General features: G+C 38.8%; 1 protein-coding gene across 1 annotated transcript in view; it reads right to left on the reverse strand.

The window, feature by feature from the left end:
* Positions 1-437: 437 nt before the first annotated feature.
* Positions 438-14,495, reverse strand: part of LOC139978990 (small ribosomal subunit protein uS11m-like) — a 53,022-nt gene continuing 38,964 nt past the window's right edge. The window contains exons 3-7 of the mRNA XM_071989628.1: positions 14,094-14,224; positions 10,671-10,696; positions 8,737-8,811; positions 6,258-6,323; positions 438-3,114 (exon numbers count right to left, since the gene is read on the reverse strand). Coding sequence (XP_071845729.1) covers positions 3,007-3,114; positions 6,258-6,323; positions 8,737-8,811; positions 10,671-10,696; positions 14,094-14,224 — 406 coding nt within the window. The 3' untranslated portion in view covers positions 438-3,006. The remainder of the gene's footprint in view (positions 3,115-6,257; positions 6,324-8,736; positions 8,812-10,670; positions 10,697-14,093; positions 14,225-14,495) is intronic.

The following is a 14,495-nucleotide window of genomic DNA, read 5'->3' on the forward strand; positions in this document are numbered from 1 at the left end:
AGTAGCGCCTCCCTGCTGTTCCCGGGATGAATCTCACCGCGATGCCAAACTTCCTGTGGTTGTGTGTGAAGAGTACCATAAAATCACACTTAACACGACAGCCACAGAAAGCGCGGCAGGCGGTACCACTAAAAGCAACATCTCACTCGCTCGGTGCATATCCCATCTCTTTGCCTCGAACGATGACTGACTTCTCTCGCTCCATAGGGTCATTTACACAAGGAAGCTTGAACGATTCAAAGATACTTTACTAGCAGAATCTAACTGGTTTTTTTTTTTTTGTACCTTCAAGGACGCTACCGTAGCCCTGATAAACATCGCTCGTTAACTGCGACGTAAAGTCTAACAGTTTCAACTTTTTCAAACCATAAAGGACTTGAACTGTGAACAAAATCAAATTTTTGTAAAAGACACTTCAAAAATAATACTGAAATTAATTTTGACAATTTCTCATGTTTTTTGTATTTATGCTTTCTTTCTCTTTTTTGGTCTTCTTCTTCTTCTCAATATTGTCGTAGCTTAAATGTAGTCATAATGATTTGTGACACAGACAAGATAACCTCTTAAAATACCACACATTACGACGACCTGCTGCAATGCATCCAGTTGGGACAATTCCATTTCTATACTGTACTTACATATACTGTATTTACATATTCTGCTTCAAAGCAGTTGAATATGATGTTTTAATATCAGATAGAGGTTAGGAACTGCTCATACTGTCAGTAAGATTGCTTAGGAGCATGCTATGGAAAGACAGTATAGATTAGTATTAGCATTAGAAAACTGTCCCAACTGGCTGTGTGTAATAAAGGGTCCAATTTAATAATAGTATGCATAAATACCTTTATCTAATAAATGATTATGCATAATCAATTAACAAAGCATATGCATGTTACATTTGATCAACTTGCAGCCAGGCAGGACAATTGGCAATCTGCTGCACATACCTGTTTAACATGAATATGCATGTTTCAGTCTTGAAAAATCTTTAAATGTTAGACTATCTTTACAGAGGTATTTAAATTTTTAGAACTACACAGAAAACTCCTTGCAAGAAAAAAGAACACCCATCTAAGTGTCTCCATGTTTCAGAGATTAAATGTTTGAAAATGTTCATTTATCAGTTTGGAGGCTTGAAGTCATTTATCTTTCCAGTCCAATTCCATCCTCTTCTACGAGTTACATATTTCCTCACTATGACACACTGATCTCTATCCATTGCCTAAAATTCTAGACATTTCCAGGAATTGCTAAACACCCACAATACATTGCTACGTTTCCACGGTGACATACCTTGAGGGTGGATAACATAGTTTTCTTTCTTATTTACAATGCACCATCACCAGGGTGTACCACTGTACTGGAGGACCCCCTATGTAGAATTACAACCCTACAAATATCATTTTTTCTTTCTGTTTAAACTATAGCAAGAATACTTGTCACAATTTCAAAATTTTACCCTTCATCATACCGCTGTGTAGTTTCTCAAAGTCTGTTATATCCGAAACCAAAATATGGGACTTTTTAACTTCTAAGGTTTTTGCTAGTAGAATTGAAACTGCCTCTAAATCAGATGACACATGCCTGTTTAGATGACAACGGCTGGGGAGGTTTTCACAATTTTTTTGCAGCACAAGCAGAGAGAGGAAGGGGGGCACTGTTAGCTTAGAGGAAGAACCAAAAGTGACTTCTCAATCAAAATAAATAATTGTAGAATTGAATGACGTTTGCAAAGGTAAATCTCAAAGACAATAGAGCTTGTGCTTGCCCACTGATGGGTTTACTTTACTTTAGATATGTAAAACGTACAAAAAATGATGTAAAAGACAATGGTTGTTCCAACCAACAATTGCTTTTCCTTTTGCCTTTACAAGATTTTTTCTTTTTTTTACCCTTGATTTAATGCCTAGTGTCTGTAATAATCTGTTATGGATGTAATACTACCCACAACTCTAATTCCAATAGCCTAAGCTAGCCTAATATTACAGTAATTTTATGCCTATCTTTCCCCTTTTTTTCCCTTTTCCCTTTTCTTGTCAGCCAACGAACTTCACCTTAACTCACCAATTTTGGATGAGAAATTTTTCAAACAGTGGAAAAGAGGCTGGTAGGAACTACAATGATATTAAACATTTAACAGCTTTAAGGTCTCGTAAACATGAGGCCTGTAACAGGGGTTAGAAATGAGTTTATTTTTGGCTGCGTAGCCATTTTATGCGCATAAGCTTGCCGTGCTAGTGTTGAGGGTACTGGCATAGAGAATCTTCTGTGCTTTGAATGTAATGAGCACTGTACAACCTGTTATACATCACAGCTTGCATTTGCCATGATGGTCTCCTTAGTCTAAAGCCTCGATATGCTGATGGAAACTTCTTTTTGTAGCATTTCTTTCTCTCTCTGGGAGTGGATACCCTGATCAGAAAACACAACTTATGATTTACCTCAACCTAATTGGACCATTTCTTACATAGCAATTTAAAGAGTAACACTCAAAGGGGAAGAAACCTTTTTGGGGTTTGATCTGCAATTTTAGCAAAAGCTTGACTAGAAATAACATCAAAATCGATCACACTAAAGACACACTTCCAAAGTTCTTCAACTAATGAATGTTATCAAACAAGTAATTAATGATTCTATTCCATTATCAATATTTTTGTCCCTCAGATATTGCTATTTTATTATTTCTAATAACAAGATGGCTTCCCAAGAACCAGATTTTATGCCTCCTTCGCAGCTGTCCTCCGACGTTTTGACCGTGTATGCATGTAAGATTTCCAATCACATACTAATCACCATGGTAACTTAGAATGTGTCAAGAAAACTTAGCATGTAGAGTATGGAATTTCCTTTAACCTGACAAATGGGCTCTTGTACCGTTAGTATATACACGGTAGAACACTTCTGCCAGAGACCCCAATAATGGTGCAACAAACACCACTTGATGAGTCTCTAGATTCTGCCCATGGTTCGTTCTCCCTGTTTCTATCACCTGCCTCCTCCTCCTCATAGCCTTTTGGCCTTCCTTGGTCTACTTCCGTTATGGGGAACCGGGGTGTTGTCTGTGATGGAGATGATGTCAACTCCGCCCATCTGAATTCCCTTGATGGAGGACTAAAAAGAAAAGGGGGGAAAGTTAGGAAAAAGTAAACAAGGTTTTAGTCGACTATACTCATGTTGTTGTCGGCTTCGGTCGATCTATCTTTTTTTTATTCTTTTTGTTTTTATCAAACCAATCTTAGTGCTAAAAATTACCACAGAACTACTTTAGAGATAGAGAGATGTAGGTCAGAGAGTAAAGACCACCTCAGCATTAGAAATATTTCACTTCCACACTTTCTTCCATTTATTTTAGATTTAAATTCAAAACAACCTTTTTCTTTTATTTTGGTATAGAGAGAAATGTCCAACCAACAAGAAAACCCTTGGGAGATGGGGGGGGGGAGGGGAAGATATAAGAAAATAAAAATTGCTTACAGGGGAAAGAGATATGAGAGGATGATAGCCTGCTGCCTCTTAACACTGGAGAGACAAACATCATCACTACCGGATGAGAGACATCCAATTGCTGCCTGAGCATTTAGTCAAATTTGACAAGCGGCTTCATGGGAGATTTTCGAGGAAAAACTGCAAAGAAGCAACAGTAGCTTAGGAAGGGCTCGGGGCGATGTGAGAGAAATGAACGAGCCGAAAAACAGCTTTCAGGCAAGATCATGGACGACTGTTTATTCTCTTATGAGAGTGAAGAGAAATATAGGCTGGTAATGTAGCAAGTTCGATGCAATCTCGAGTCGTCGAGGGTTTAAAAGCTTGTCGAAAAAGGCATTTCCTGTGCCTCTCGCTACAGACGTTCTGCACATGATTGCTTCCAGAGGATGAACAGATATGTCAAGTTTGAAGTTAAATCCAAGCTTTTCTTTTGGAAATGTGTTTACGAGTCGTTCGACCTTTGATCTTTTTGACATCTACAAAAACGATGCCTTACTTGTACTCACTGAGGTGGATCCTCATAATTCATATGAAGTTCATATAGGTTATACATTTGGATTTGAACTGGCTACAATTTTTTTTCATACTTTTAACCTTTGTTGACCTCTAATGACCTTTGAGTTCCATGAGATACAATAAACTTCTTTTACCCCTCCAAGGTGGACCTACACATCAACTTTAAGTACAGCCCTGCTTCACTTTAGGGCGATGTCATGTTAACAAAGTTTTCCTATTTTGATCTCTGGTGTCCTGAGATGACCTTTGAACTCCAATGACAAACAATTTGGGTACTTGTACAATACTACGATGGTTTTACACGCCAAGAATGCGAGTAATCAAAAAATTACTTTTTTAGAGTTATCGCATTTAAAAGTCAAGGTATCATATACATACATACACTCACAATCACACACAAACACTCTCTCCATAAAGCATGGGTTCAGTTTTGCCTTTGGCAAGGAATCAAAGCCCTGCTTTAACTCAATAACACAAGTCTTAACAGCAATGGTATGTCAATTATACAGCGATCTGAAAGGTTATAAAAGCTCGTAAATTCTATTCAAGTAAAAAGAACAAACAACCAAACCCAAAGGGTTATTCCTCACAAACCCTTGACAGTTAAGTATAGAACTTACTCTGTCTATGTGTCCGTATATAGTAGAGGAGGGAGGTGATAAACTGACCACAACAGTAATACTTCTAGAGTATGGACTGATAACTGGTTAGTTATGAGAATTAGGCTAAATGATCACTTTCAAATTTTTCTTCAAATCACTCTCGAGGTTTCTTAGGTCGTTTACGACCTGAATACCTAGAAATTTGTTACATTCATTTTCTGCGGTTTTGTATAAACTGAGGACCATTCACATACACCATTTTGAAACCTAATTGTACAGTTGAGATATCATAACACCATCAGTTCAGATAGAGCTTAACAAAGCCCATAGCTTCAAACAGAAATAAATACAGACAACATCAAGGGGAAAACAAAGAATAGCAACAATATGGACAATTCCTTGATCCATTTTTTAACATTTAAAGGCAAGATATCCCCTGCTAGCTTAGAATTTCAAAGCCAGATTTAGAAGTATGTATTGTGCTGTTAATACACATTCCATTCTCCATTATTAAGAAGCTAATTTCCAACGTAAAAATACCAATGACCAGTCATTGCACAATGACCAACTACAGAGTGCCGCGGCGGGAAAAAATTCTGGCTGACAGCCAAGAATGTGAGTCTTTGTAGACACAAGCACACACACACAACACATACATTGCCCAAGCAAACTGCTTTGTTTCAGCTGTGTAGTGTTGTTGATACCGAGCTTTAATAGCTAGTTTTATTATTCTTTATTTGATTTTTTTTGTGTAAAACTTGACATTGGGTGAAAAAGAATCAAAACATACCAGGGGGGAAGTGAAGAGAGTGATACTGGTTGCTAGACAAAGGAGAGTTGATGATAATAGCTATAAAATTTAATGACTGCCTTCATCTTCTCTTGCCAATTTCCTTCCCTCTGTGAGCTGATCATCACACAAAGGAATATGAATATTCACGCTGGCTTATTATCACACAAAGGAATATGAATATTCATGCTGACTTATTATCACACAAAGGAATATGAATATTCACGCTGACTTATTATCACACCAAGGAATATGAATATTCACGCTGGCTTACTATCACACAAAGGAATATGAATATTCATGCTGGCTTATTATCACACAAAGGAATATGCATATTCATGCTGACTTAATCTTGTTATATCCACTATGGTATACCCACACATGGGAATTCCTGATAACATTAAGAAAGTATGTTCTTTGTTTACATATCTGTTTTCTTTCCCATTTTTTTTTTGGGTGGGGGGGGGGCAAGGCTGGAGATGGGGTGGAGTCAAGCATCTTTACTTTTGTAGGTCACAAGAGGAATTTCAAAGAGTACAATCTTTCAAATCCGTTGTATTTTTTAATCCTATGACGTATGTCCGCTTTCTTTGTTTACAGTAAAAGCATTGTTTTTCAAAATCGTGACCCTTGCTAAAGTACCGTCTTACTTGCGCCCCCACCCCTGTCACCATCCTTAACCCTATCCTAACCTTGCAGCCCTCAACAATGTGGGGTACATATTTAATTCAATACAGCAGACAACAATATCTGTGGTACCAGACACCAATCTCGGTGTTAACAGAAGCAGCAGTAACCATCTCATGGTGTTAACAGATGGCAACACAATGGAGTTCTCAATCTCCAACTAAAGTCCTTACCTGTCTACCCGGTCCGACTCCTCTCACCAACACCCTCACCATCTTTACGTCCTTCGCTAAGGCTTTCTGTGGATGAAGGGAAATATTTCGGGCGAGAATGAGAGAATCTGTATTCAAATTATTCAGTCACGTGTCACAGTAAATCATGTCACAACTTTTAATAAGAATTGGAAGAAAAAGAGATGATATCTCCTTCTTCTCTGTGACATCACAGGGTAAAGTAGCTTTCATACCTATTTTTGAGTTTACATCAGATTCAATAGAGTCATTTGAGACAAACATTACCTCTACGAAGTCTATCAAGATTTTGCTCTCCACCCAAAAATAAACACAAATAATACCTGATCGTTGTTAGGTTCATCCCTAATTTATGCACCACCTTTCACATGCAAAAGTAGGCTAAGGAGGGTTACTTCTTATTGGATAATGCGGTAGGTTGTCGGCGCATTGAGATACCGATGCAACAAGTCAAACAAATTATTTCCGCTTCAGTAGCATATTACAGCTTCGATGGTGACAGAAATGAGACAAAGTATCACAACTGGCTTCTTTAACCTCACAAAAACTTTCATTAATATAAGTGTCTTGACCCATCATCTATCCACCAATGGAGAGGCTATAACCCACATTGCATGACACTTAGATTATCAGAGAAACATTCCCCCTCCCCTATCCCCCTGACTCATTAACCCCCTAATATCCACCCACCTCTACCCACTAAATCCCTATGAGTGACATCATCACTATAACAATGAACCAGGAATACACCAGACTCATGCAATGTTGACCATGACTTTCCCTTGTGACTACCACACGCGCTGTCCTCCCCGTCAACTCTCCGAGCTAAATCTTCTCATATTTCATTTCTATTTCTATTGCTTTCGTTTTCTATTTTTAGCCTCTGGGTCAGTCGCTAAGGAAATCCAGGCATTATAATAGGATGTGCAGGGTTTTACAACTACACAATCCAACTGTAAATTCTTTCCTTTCTCTATGCCCTTATACGACAATTAATTTTTTTTTTACAATTTTTTTTTCTACGGACAAACGCAGAACGCAACGTTGTGATCTGTGTTTTTGCCATGTACGTATACAGATCCTTGCACAATAAGACAAGACAGTCGATCAATATAAGCTAGACACGCTTCCTTACAGGTTTAACAGCCTACAGGTATGTATTTAAACCCTGTACACATCCTTTCCTTTTCGGCTTTCCGGCATCTCACCTTTGGTCGACAATCTGTGACAGAGTGGCTCTAGGGGTCATACAAGCCATCCGACAAGACTCAAGATTTAATGAACATGAAATGCTTCCTTCCCTGGAATACTTTGCAGACCCTGTCCGACCACATGAGGAGTAAACTTACAAATCATTTCAATACAATTTTTGTCTGGAAGAGGCAGCAAAATCTGATCTGTTTCTTTCCCATCTTGTCTTCTTTCGACAATTTCTCAGACCTCTTTTGTTTTTTGCAGACCACTACATTCATAGCATTATTACTCATAGATCATGCAAGTCTTCACACACTTGTAAAAATGCACTCAGTCCATGGACTGCACTACTCTATGATAATTTGACACACGGTCGTTTTCACATAAACCGAGATGATTGTAAAAGTTAGTCTTGCACGGTTACGAGTGTTTGCATAAATATAATTCAGATTCTCAACGTTAATAACGCCGTTATAGTCACAAACACAAACAATTGCAGACCACAGACTGCGCAAGTCTGCATACTCAATGCTCTTCTCATCAGTGCTGTTCTCACAGACCACAGATCTTATAAAACTTACTGGTTTATATATTTACGAGTGACCCACTTACCTGTCTCCCCACAACCTATGCACCGCATTCTACCGTGTCTAGAATGCCCTGGTAATCTTTTAACACTGTACACCCTCACTGGCCCTAATGGCCTTCCTTCATTTTTCTACCCACAAAGTGTCTCACTGTGTTTTTCGGAGTTAGAAAAATTTTTCGCGAAATTCGCCCGGATTACCTCACAGACCACAGATCTTAATGACTTATTCTCAAACAATGTAAAGATCTTGCAGACCATCACTAACTCACCAGATGATTCTTCTTACAGACCTCTCTCTTTTCGTAACCCACCTTTAAGCTCTTTGGCATAGAGCATATATCTCATTCAATTACTCACCACGAATATCACTCACGCAACAAGTTTGCAGACCACGGACTGCATACGTCTATGACTTTTGTAACTGTTTGCAAAACATAGCATGTAAATATCTATATGACTGAATGGTCACATAAATTGCTCTAACAGACACCCTCCCTCCCCCTCATTGTTGCTATGCAATCTGAAATCCTTTCGTTACAAAGATAATGGTTGCTTGTATACACCAAAGACAGTTTTCATTGCTCGCAAGACTTAAGTCTCGCAAGACTGTTTGCAGACCAAAGACTGGGCAAGTCTGCAAAACTCACTATCGTCCTGACTTTACTGTGAAAGACTTACCACGGCAGCAGCAATCCCCACTGCTTGGCCAGCGATACTTGTACTCTTCTTCGCATTCTTAAATCCTTCCGTCCCCTGCGATGAAAAAAAATCAACGGTTGATATTTAAGTTCAGAATAAAATAGAGTTAAACACTTGGTTTAGTAAAAAACTCTGTTCTGGAGTATCTTTCATTATTAATGATCCAGTATCTATCGTTTAAACTCTACGTATCATTACTGGAGAAGGAATGTCTTAACTATACTTGTAAACCAGAAACAAATTAGATTCAAATTTCAACCTCATTTGTCTGCCTAACACAGAGTCGAACGAAAGCGGCACAGTTTTGTGCTTCTAGACAAGATAAATGCGGTTAAAATCACTTGGCTGCACAGGTTTATTCCGATACAGAAAATATTGTGTCCCACGAGCTAAACAAATTATTTCGCTTCCTTTGCAAAACCTTAAAACCGATGTCATCAGTCCTGGTGTGAGCTTGCTGGATGAGAGTTACAAGGAGGGTAAGGGAAAGGGAGGGGAGAGGAAAGTGAAGAGGTTGGTAAAGGTTACTGGTGTTGCTTGAAACCTTGCGTATTGGAATCACCTGATTGCCAAAAACTTCAAAAAGAAACCCGTCTCTCAGGCTTTTTATCTTCTTGCGTGTAGTACTCTGTAAATGACTGGCGCTAAGTCAAGCTTTGTGAATGTAAAACACTTTAAGTTAGAGGTTTCCACTTCCACACTGCCAGATACCTCTTTGCAATATGTCAACTTTCTAACAGATTTGGGTCGTCCTTGAGGCAATCAATGTCAGTCTCCTAATTCTTATATAATATGTATTTATATAAATATATATATATATATACCTGTATATATATATATATATATAATTGAAATCGTAATGAGTTGGAAAATCAAGAACAGTGAAAAAACTTCCAGCCTCCACCGGAATTCGAACCCGGGCCTCCCGCTCTGTGCGCTGACACCCTAACCAACTAGGCTGTGGACGCTGATTGTATGTCCAGAGGTTCGAAACTGGTAAGGAAGGTCATAATTCCACTGTAGGCGTTTGTCACCTGTATCGAACAATACTAGTTCTGTTTTTGATGAAATATTTTGCCTTACTCTAGAGATCAAACATGATGCTAACCAACTCGAAATCATATATATATGTGTGTAGATGCAGTGTGACAAAAGCATATGTTGCATAAGTGAACAAAGACATATCATAGTTAACCTTGATGATATATAGAAAAAAAAACCTAGCCAGCCAGGCAGAATTAAGACTTAAACTCTTTGCCAAGAAACAAACATGTACAGTCAGTACCACTTACACTCTTCAGTGTTTATTGTCCAACAATCTTGGGCCGTGTCCAACAATTCGCCAGACATTAGGCATTCCTGGATTTTTTTACAATAATTGACTTCGCTTCTTCTCCCTTTGACAACGTATAACCTATCTGAGTCTTTTGTCCGTCTCAAGAAATTTACCACTGGAAATGTCTGAAGTGTCACATGACACATGGCATGGAATCACATGACTTTCACATACTACGGGCTGATCATTGTGCATGTAGCTATGAGCTCAGGGTATGTACTTTCTAGAGTACTTCAAATAAAGTGGAAGGAAAAAAAGAAAAAAAAAGAAAACTTAGTGGCTCTGAACAGCCTGAACGTAAACAACGACCGTGAGTGACCGTCATATACCGGGTTTCTAAACCTTTATAATTACAGACAATTGTTGATAGCGCTGGTACGCTACAATAAAACCCTATGAATGTTAAAGGGACGGTGTCCCAAAAGAATGGGTCCATAGACTATTTGCAAAAAACTTTGTTTTGACTTTAGAAATAAAACAGTCACAAAAATTCAACTCTTGTCATCGGGTCTAATTTCTGAGTAAATTCAACTTCAGAATGGAGAGCAAAGATATGCATATAGTTTCAAATACTTACACAAGAGGACTTCACCAGTATCTGATCTGTAGGTTAAAGAAAAAAACAGAAAAATCCATTAGAAATATCGCCTTTTGTCAAGACACGGTTTATGATTGCTGCAGTATGGCAAAACTCACTGGTGGTATGGACTCTTTCCTGAGACACCCAGGCTGACTTTTTGTCGTAAACTAAGCTTGCAAACTACTGTGAATGTTCTTTCGGGGTGTGATTAAAAAATGAGGTATACCCACATCTTAAATAGTGTTTTTTCCATGGTCTATGTCCCAAAGACAATTGGAGACAGTCCAAATGAGGTGTACTCCTCAAACAACTTAACCTTTTTCCTTTGGACAAGTTGGGCTGGGTTGGGGTAGTTTGAGGGACGGAAGGAAGGAAATTACAAGAGACAGACGGGGAGCAGAGTAGGGTCACTTCGTTGCCACCCCACTCTCTAAAGTCTCGTCAATCCAACTATGAAACATACGGTTGTCACGTCTGTGAGTAGCCATATGGTTATCCTTGTTTGTGATAATAACATGTAATTGCATAGGCTATGTATACCGATTATACATCTTTGCCATTAAACTATTGCACCCTGTCAGCAGCTACAGTACAAGAAGCATCCTCCATCCTCTTCGACTTGATCTCAAAAATCCTTTGCTTGCTTTTTTAAGAAGCCTAGCATCCAAAAAATAAGAAAATAAATTTTAAAAAACTTGCCAAGCTAGTTTATACTAGTTTTTTTACAAGTCCCAATAATAACAATATTGTTTCTATTAATATCCACATCCAAAGCCTAATTTATGACACTCACTTCCTCAATGTTTGTTTTTTTGTTTTTGGACAAAATTCAATTTTTTTTTTCAAACATTGATCTCTTCTGATAGATCTTCAAACACATTAAGTGAGTCGTCCAAGTTACATGACGACAGTATTTGGCAATGTTGATCAACCTAGCCATAATCTGCTTTACAAATCTGGTCAGCAATTGCTGGAGAACATTACTCATCCATAGGCAGTTGGGGAGGAGAAGGGACCATTGTGTCTATAGGTAGGTTTTTCCACGCAGGTATCAATCACAGACTGAAGCTAGTATTCTTCTCAACATTTACAGCTCACCCACCTAGGAAATCAGAAACTTTGAACTTACTCCATTCAGCCCAAAATCTTCTACAAAGATTTGTTGAATTTATTTTAATAGCCTTGACGATTCATAAGTTGATAGAGGTCATAAATCGACAGCGACCCCTCCCCCCCTTTCAGAATATGGACTGCACGAAAAGCTTCTCTTCTTATTTTGTTGTTAACCTATAGTGAAAATACATATCATTGGCACGCATGTCCGCTGGCTTTTTTCTTTTATGTTTAGAGCTGAAATGTAGTTTCTGGTTGGCAATCTTCCAGCTTGTGCTTTTAGATCACATGCTTTACAGTAGTAGCATCAACAGGAAGATGAGTGTGTCAATCTACACTGTCGTCGTAGGAGTCGGAGATCGTCTCCCATTTTAGGAAAAGAATTTTGGCTCACGAGAGACGAGGGAGGCTTGATTGTACCAAATGGCGAAAAAGAAATCAACTATGACGCTTGAATCTGTTGTCTGATCATGAACTGGGAATATTGTTGGGGTTTTGAATGGTAACAACAATGTCAGATGTGCTAATAGTGTACAAACTACAAAGCATACTGTCAAAGGTCATATTGTCTTGCTATTCAATGTCATACCCTGATTATTACAGAAATGTCTATTCTGCCCCCCCCCCACCTCCCTGCCTCTCTCACTTCCGACTGGTCCATCCCGAACGACCCCCCACACGCCCCTTGTCCTTTCTCTTCGCCGCGCCCCGCCTCCTACTCACATACTACCCCTGCTGTCATGTACACGGTTGCTAGGTTACTGCTAGTAAATGTCTCATGACAGTGTGCATTTGCTCTGTAAAGTTGTTTTTGACTGCCAGATTTGTTTTGTTACACTAGCTATCAATATTCTATATAATTTACCAAAATTCCTTTGGTATTTATATAACAACACCTTACTAAATCTTTTTGTTGTTGTTGTTGCTATTTTTGGAAACCAAAACAACTTCTTGTTTGCATAAATCAACACAGCTTTAATCAGATGGCCATGCTCTGCTGATTGCTCTCAATGAAAAGGGAAGGAGGGGGGGAATTTTTATGCAGGCCTTGGGAAAATTTGCCATTTAATAAAAATAAGTTAAAAGAAGATTTTTTGATGAATGTAGTTTAGGCTGTAGCATTCTGTTACAGATCTACAATCAATATAACAAATGAAAGAGCCATATCTTCTTCAAATGGTGGTATTTGTTTATTTATATACTGTGATGGTGTCGAGTATAATGACTGGGACACATGTACACCTATGATCAACCCTATGCCGTATGTAATATTCTAATAATAGTATCCTAATGTACAGATCATCCATACACAGATTTTACATACATATATGTACTGTAAACTAACATGTGACTGTGACAGTACTAAACGAATGCAAGGTAAAGGTTCCTTTGAGGTTGGCAAAACACATGTAATGTTCATTTCTGAAGCATATATATCGGTTTATAGTTTCGTTTCCATGGACAAAACACTTCAGAGTATGTATCTAATCTGATGCTCGAGCATAAAGAGATTTGGAAAGGGTCAACTACAGTGAAAAACATCGCCTCCACCAAGGGTGATGACAGAGTGCAGTTGTTGCGGAGGCCGGTAAGTGAAGCATATCACCAAGTGTGAATTTTGAGGATGCTGGCAAACCTTTATTAGTACACTATAGGTATAGAGAAGGGGAGTGGGTGGGGGATTGGGGGGGAGGGAGGGGATGGTTAGGCATGAGGTCCAGATGAGGTGTAAGGGGGCACTGTCCATAAGATAACTAACCGAATGACTTTCACCTCATTCCACATGTGACAACAGCTTTGGTGGTCCTTATAACAAACATAACAACAGCTTTGGTCGTTCTCATAACAAACATAACAATAGCTTTGGTCGTCCTCATAACACATGTATACATGTGACGACATTTTGGTCATCCTTATTGCACATGTGACAACAAGTTTTGGTCATCGCCACCTATGATTCACACAAACACGAAAGTCGCTTAAAAAGTTATCAATTTTCAAACAAAGCAGCAAGCACTGTTTGACCCAAATCTCTGTCAGGATGGACTTGTAGTAGGTTGCTCGGCATTTGTTATAACGGAGGTATTTGCAGCTTGGGGTTGAAAGGTTTCGCTAGCAACTTAAGGAAAAACATGGAAAATGCAAAATAAGTGGGGAGAAAATGTGAAATAATTGGATTCTTGCATAACGGTGCAAATAAGGACCGCAATTCAACGTTATCTGTAGGATCGTTAGCTCGTCGTCGGTAACTTATTCCGGCGATACAAAATGGAGCACAACTCTAGCAACGACTCTATGTACACTAACCTGATAGATGGTCAGTTACTGTGATGATGGTATTATTGTAAGACGCCTTGATGTGTGCAATCGGGATCTTCTCGTACGGTAATCCATTGAAGACCAGGGAGCTGTCATTTGTCGAAGAGTTCTCAGCATCTCTGTGAGACAAAGGAGGTTTATATAATTACTTGCCAACACCGAAACAAGAAATTGGTGTTGTTTTACTTCTGATATGACCGGTGAGTTAATGAGCAAAGTAGTCAATCCCGGAACTTGCCCCATTTAGTTGTTTTCTATAAACTACAATGATATACCTGTCTCCTCTCAACATCTGCATTCTGATTTAGCCAGCTTACAAAATGGCCCCCGATTGACCCACTTCTATATGACAGCCTACTTTCCCTTCCCTTCCAAATATATCATTTAGAA

Source organism: Apostichopus japonicus, chromosome 13 (genome assembly GCF_037975245.1).
Source record: "Apostichopus japonicus isolate 1M-3 chromosome 13, ASM3797524v1, whole genome shotgun sequence".
NCBI classification, from domain to species: Eukaryota; Metazoa; Echinodermata; class Holothuroidea; order Aspidochirotida; family Stichopodidae; genus Apostichopus; species Apostichopus japonicus.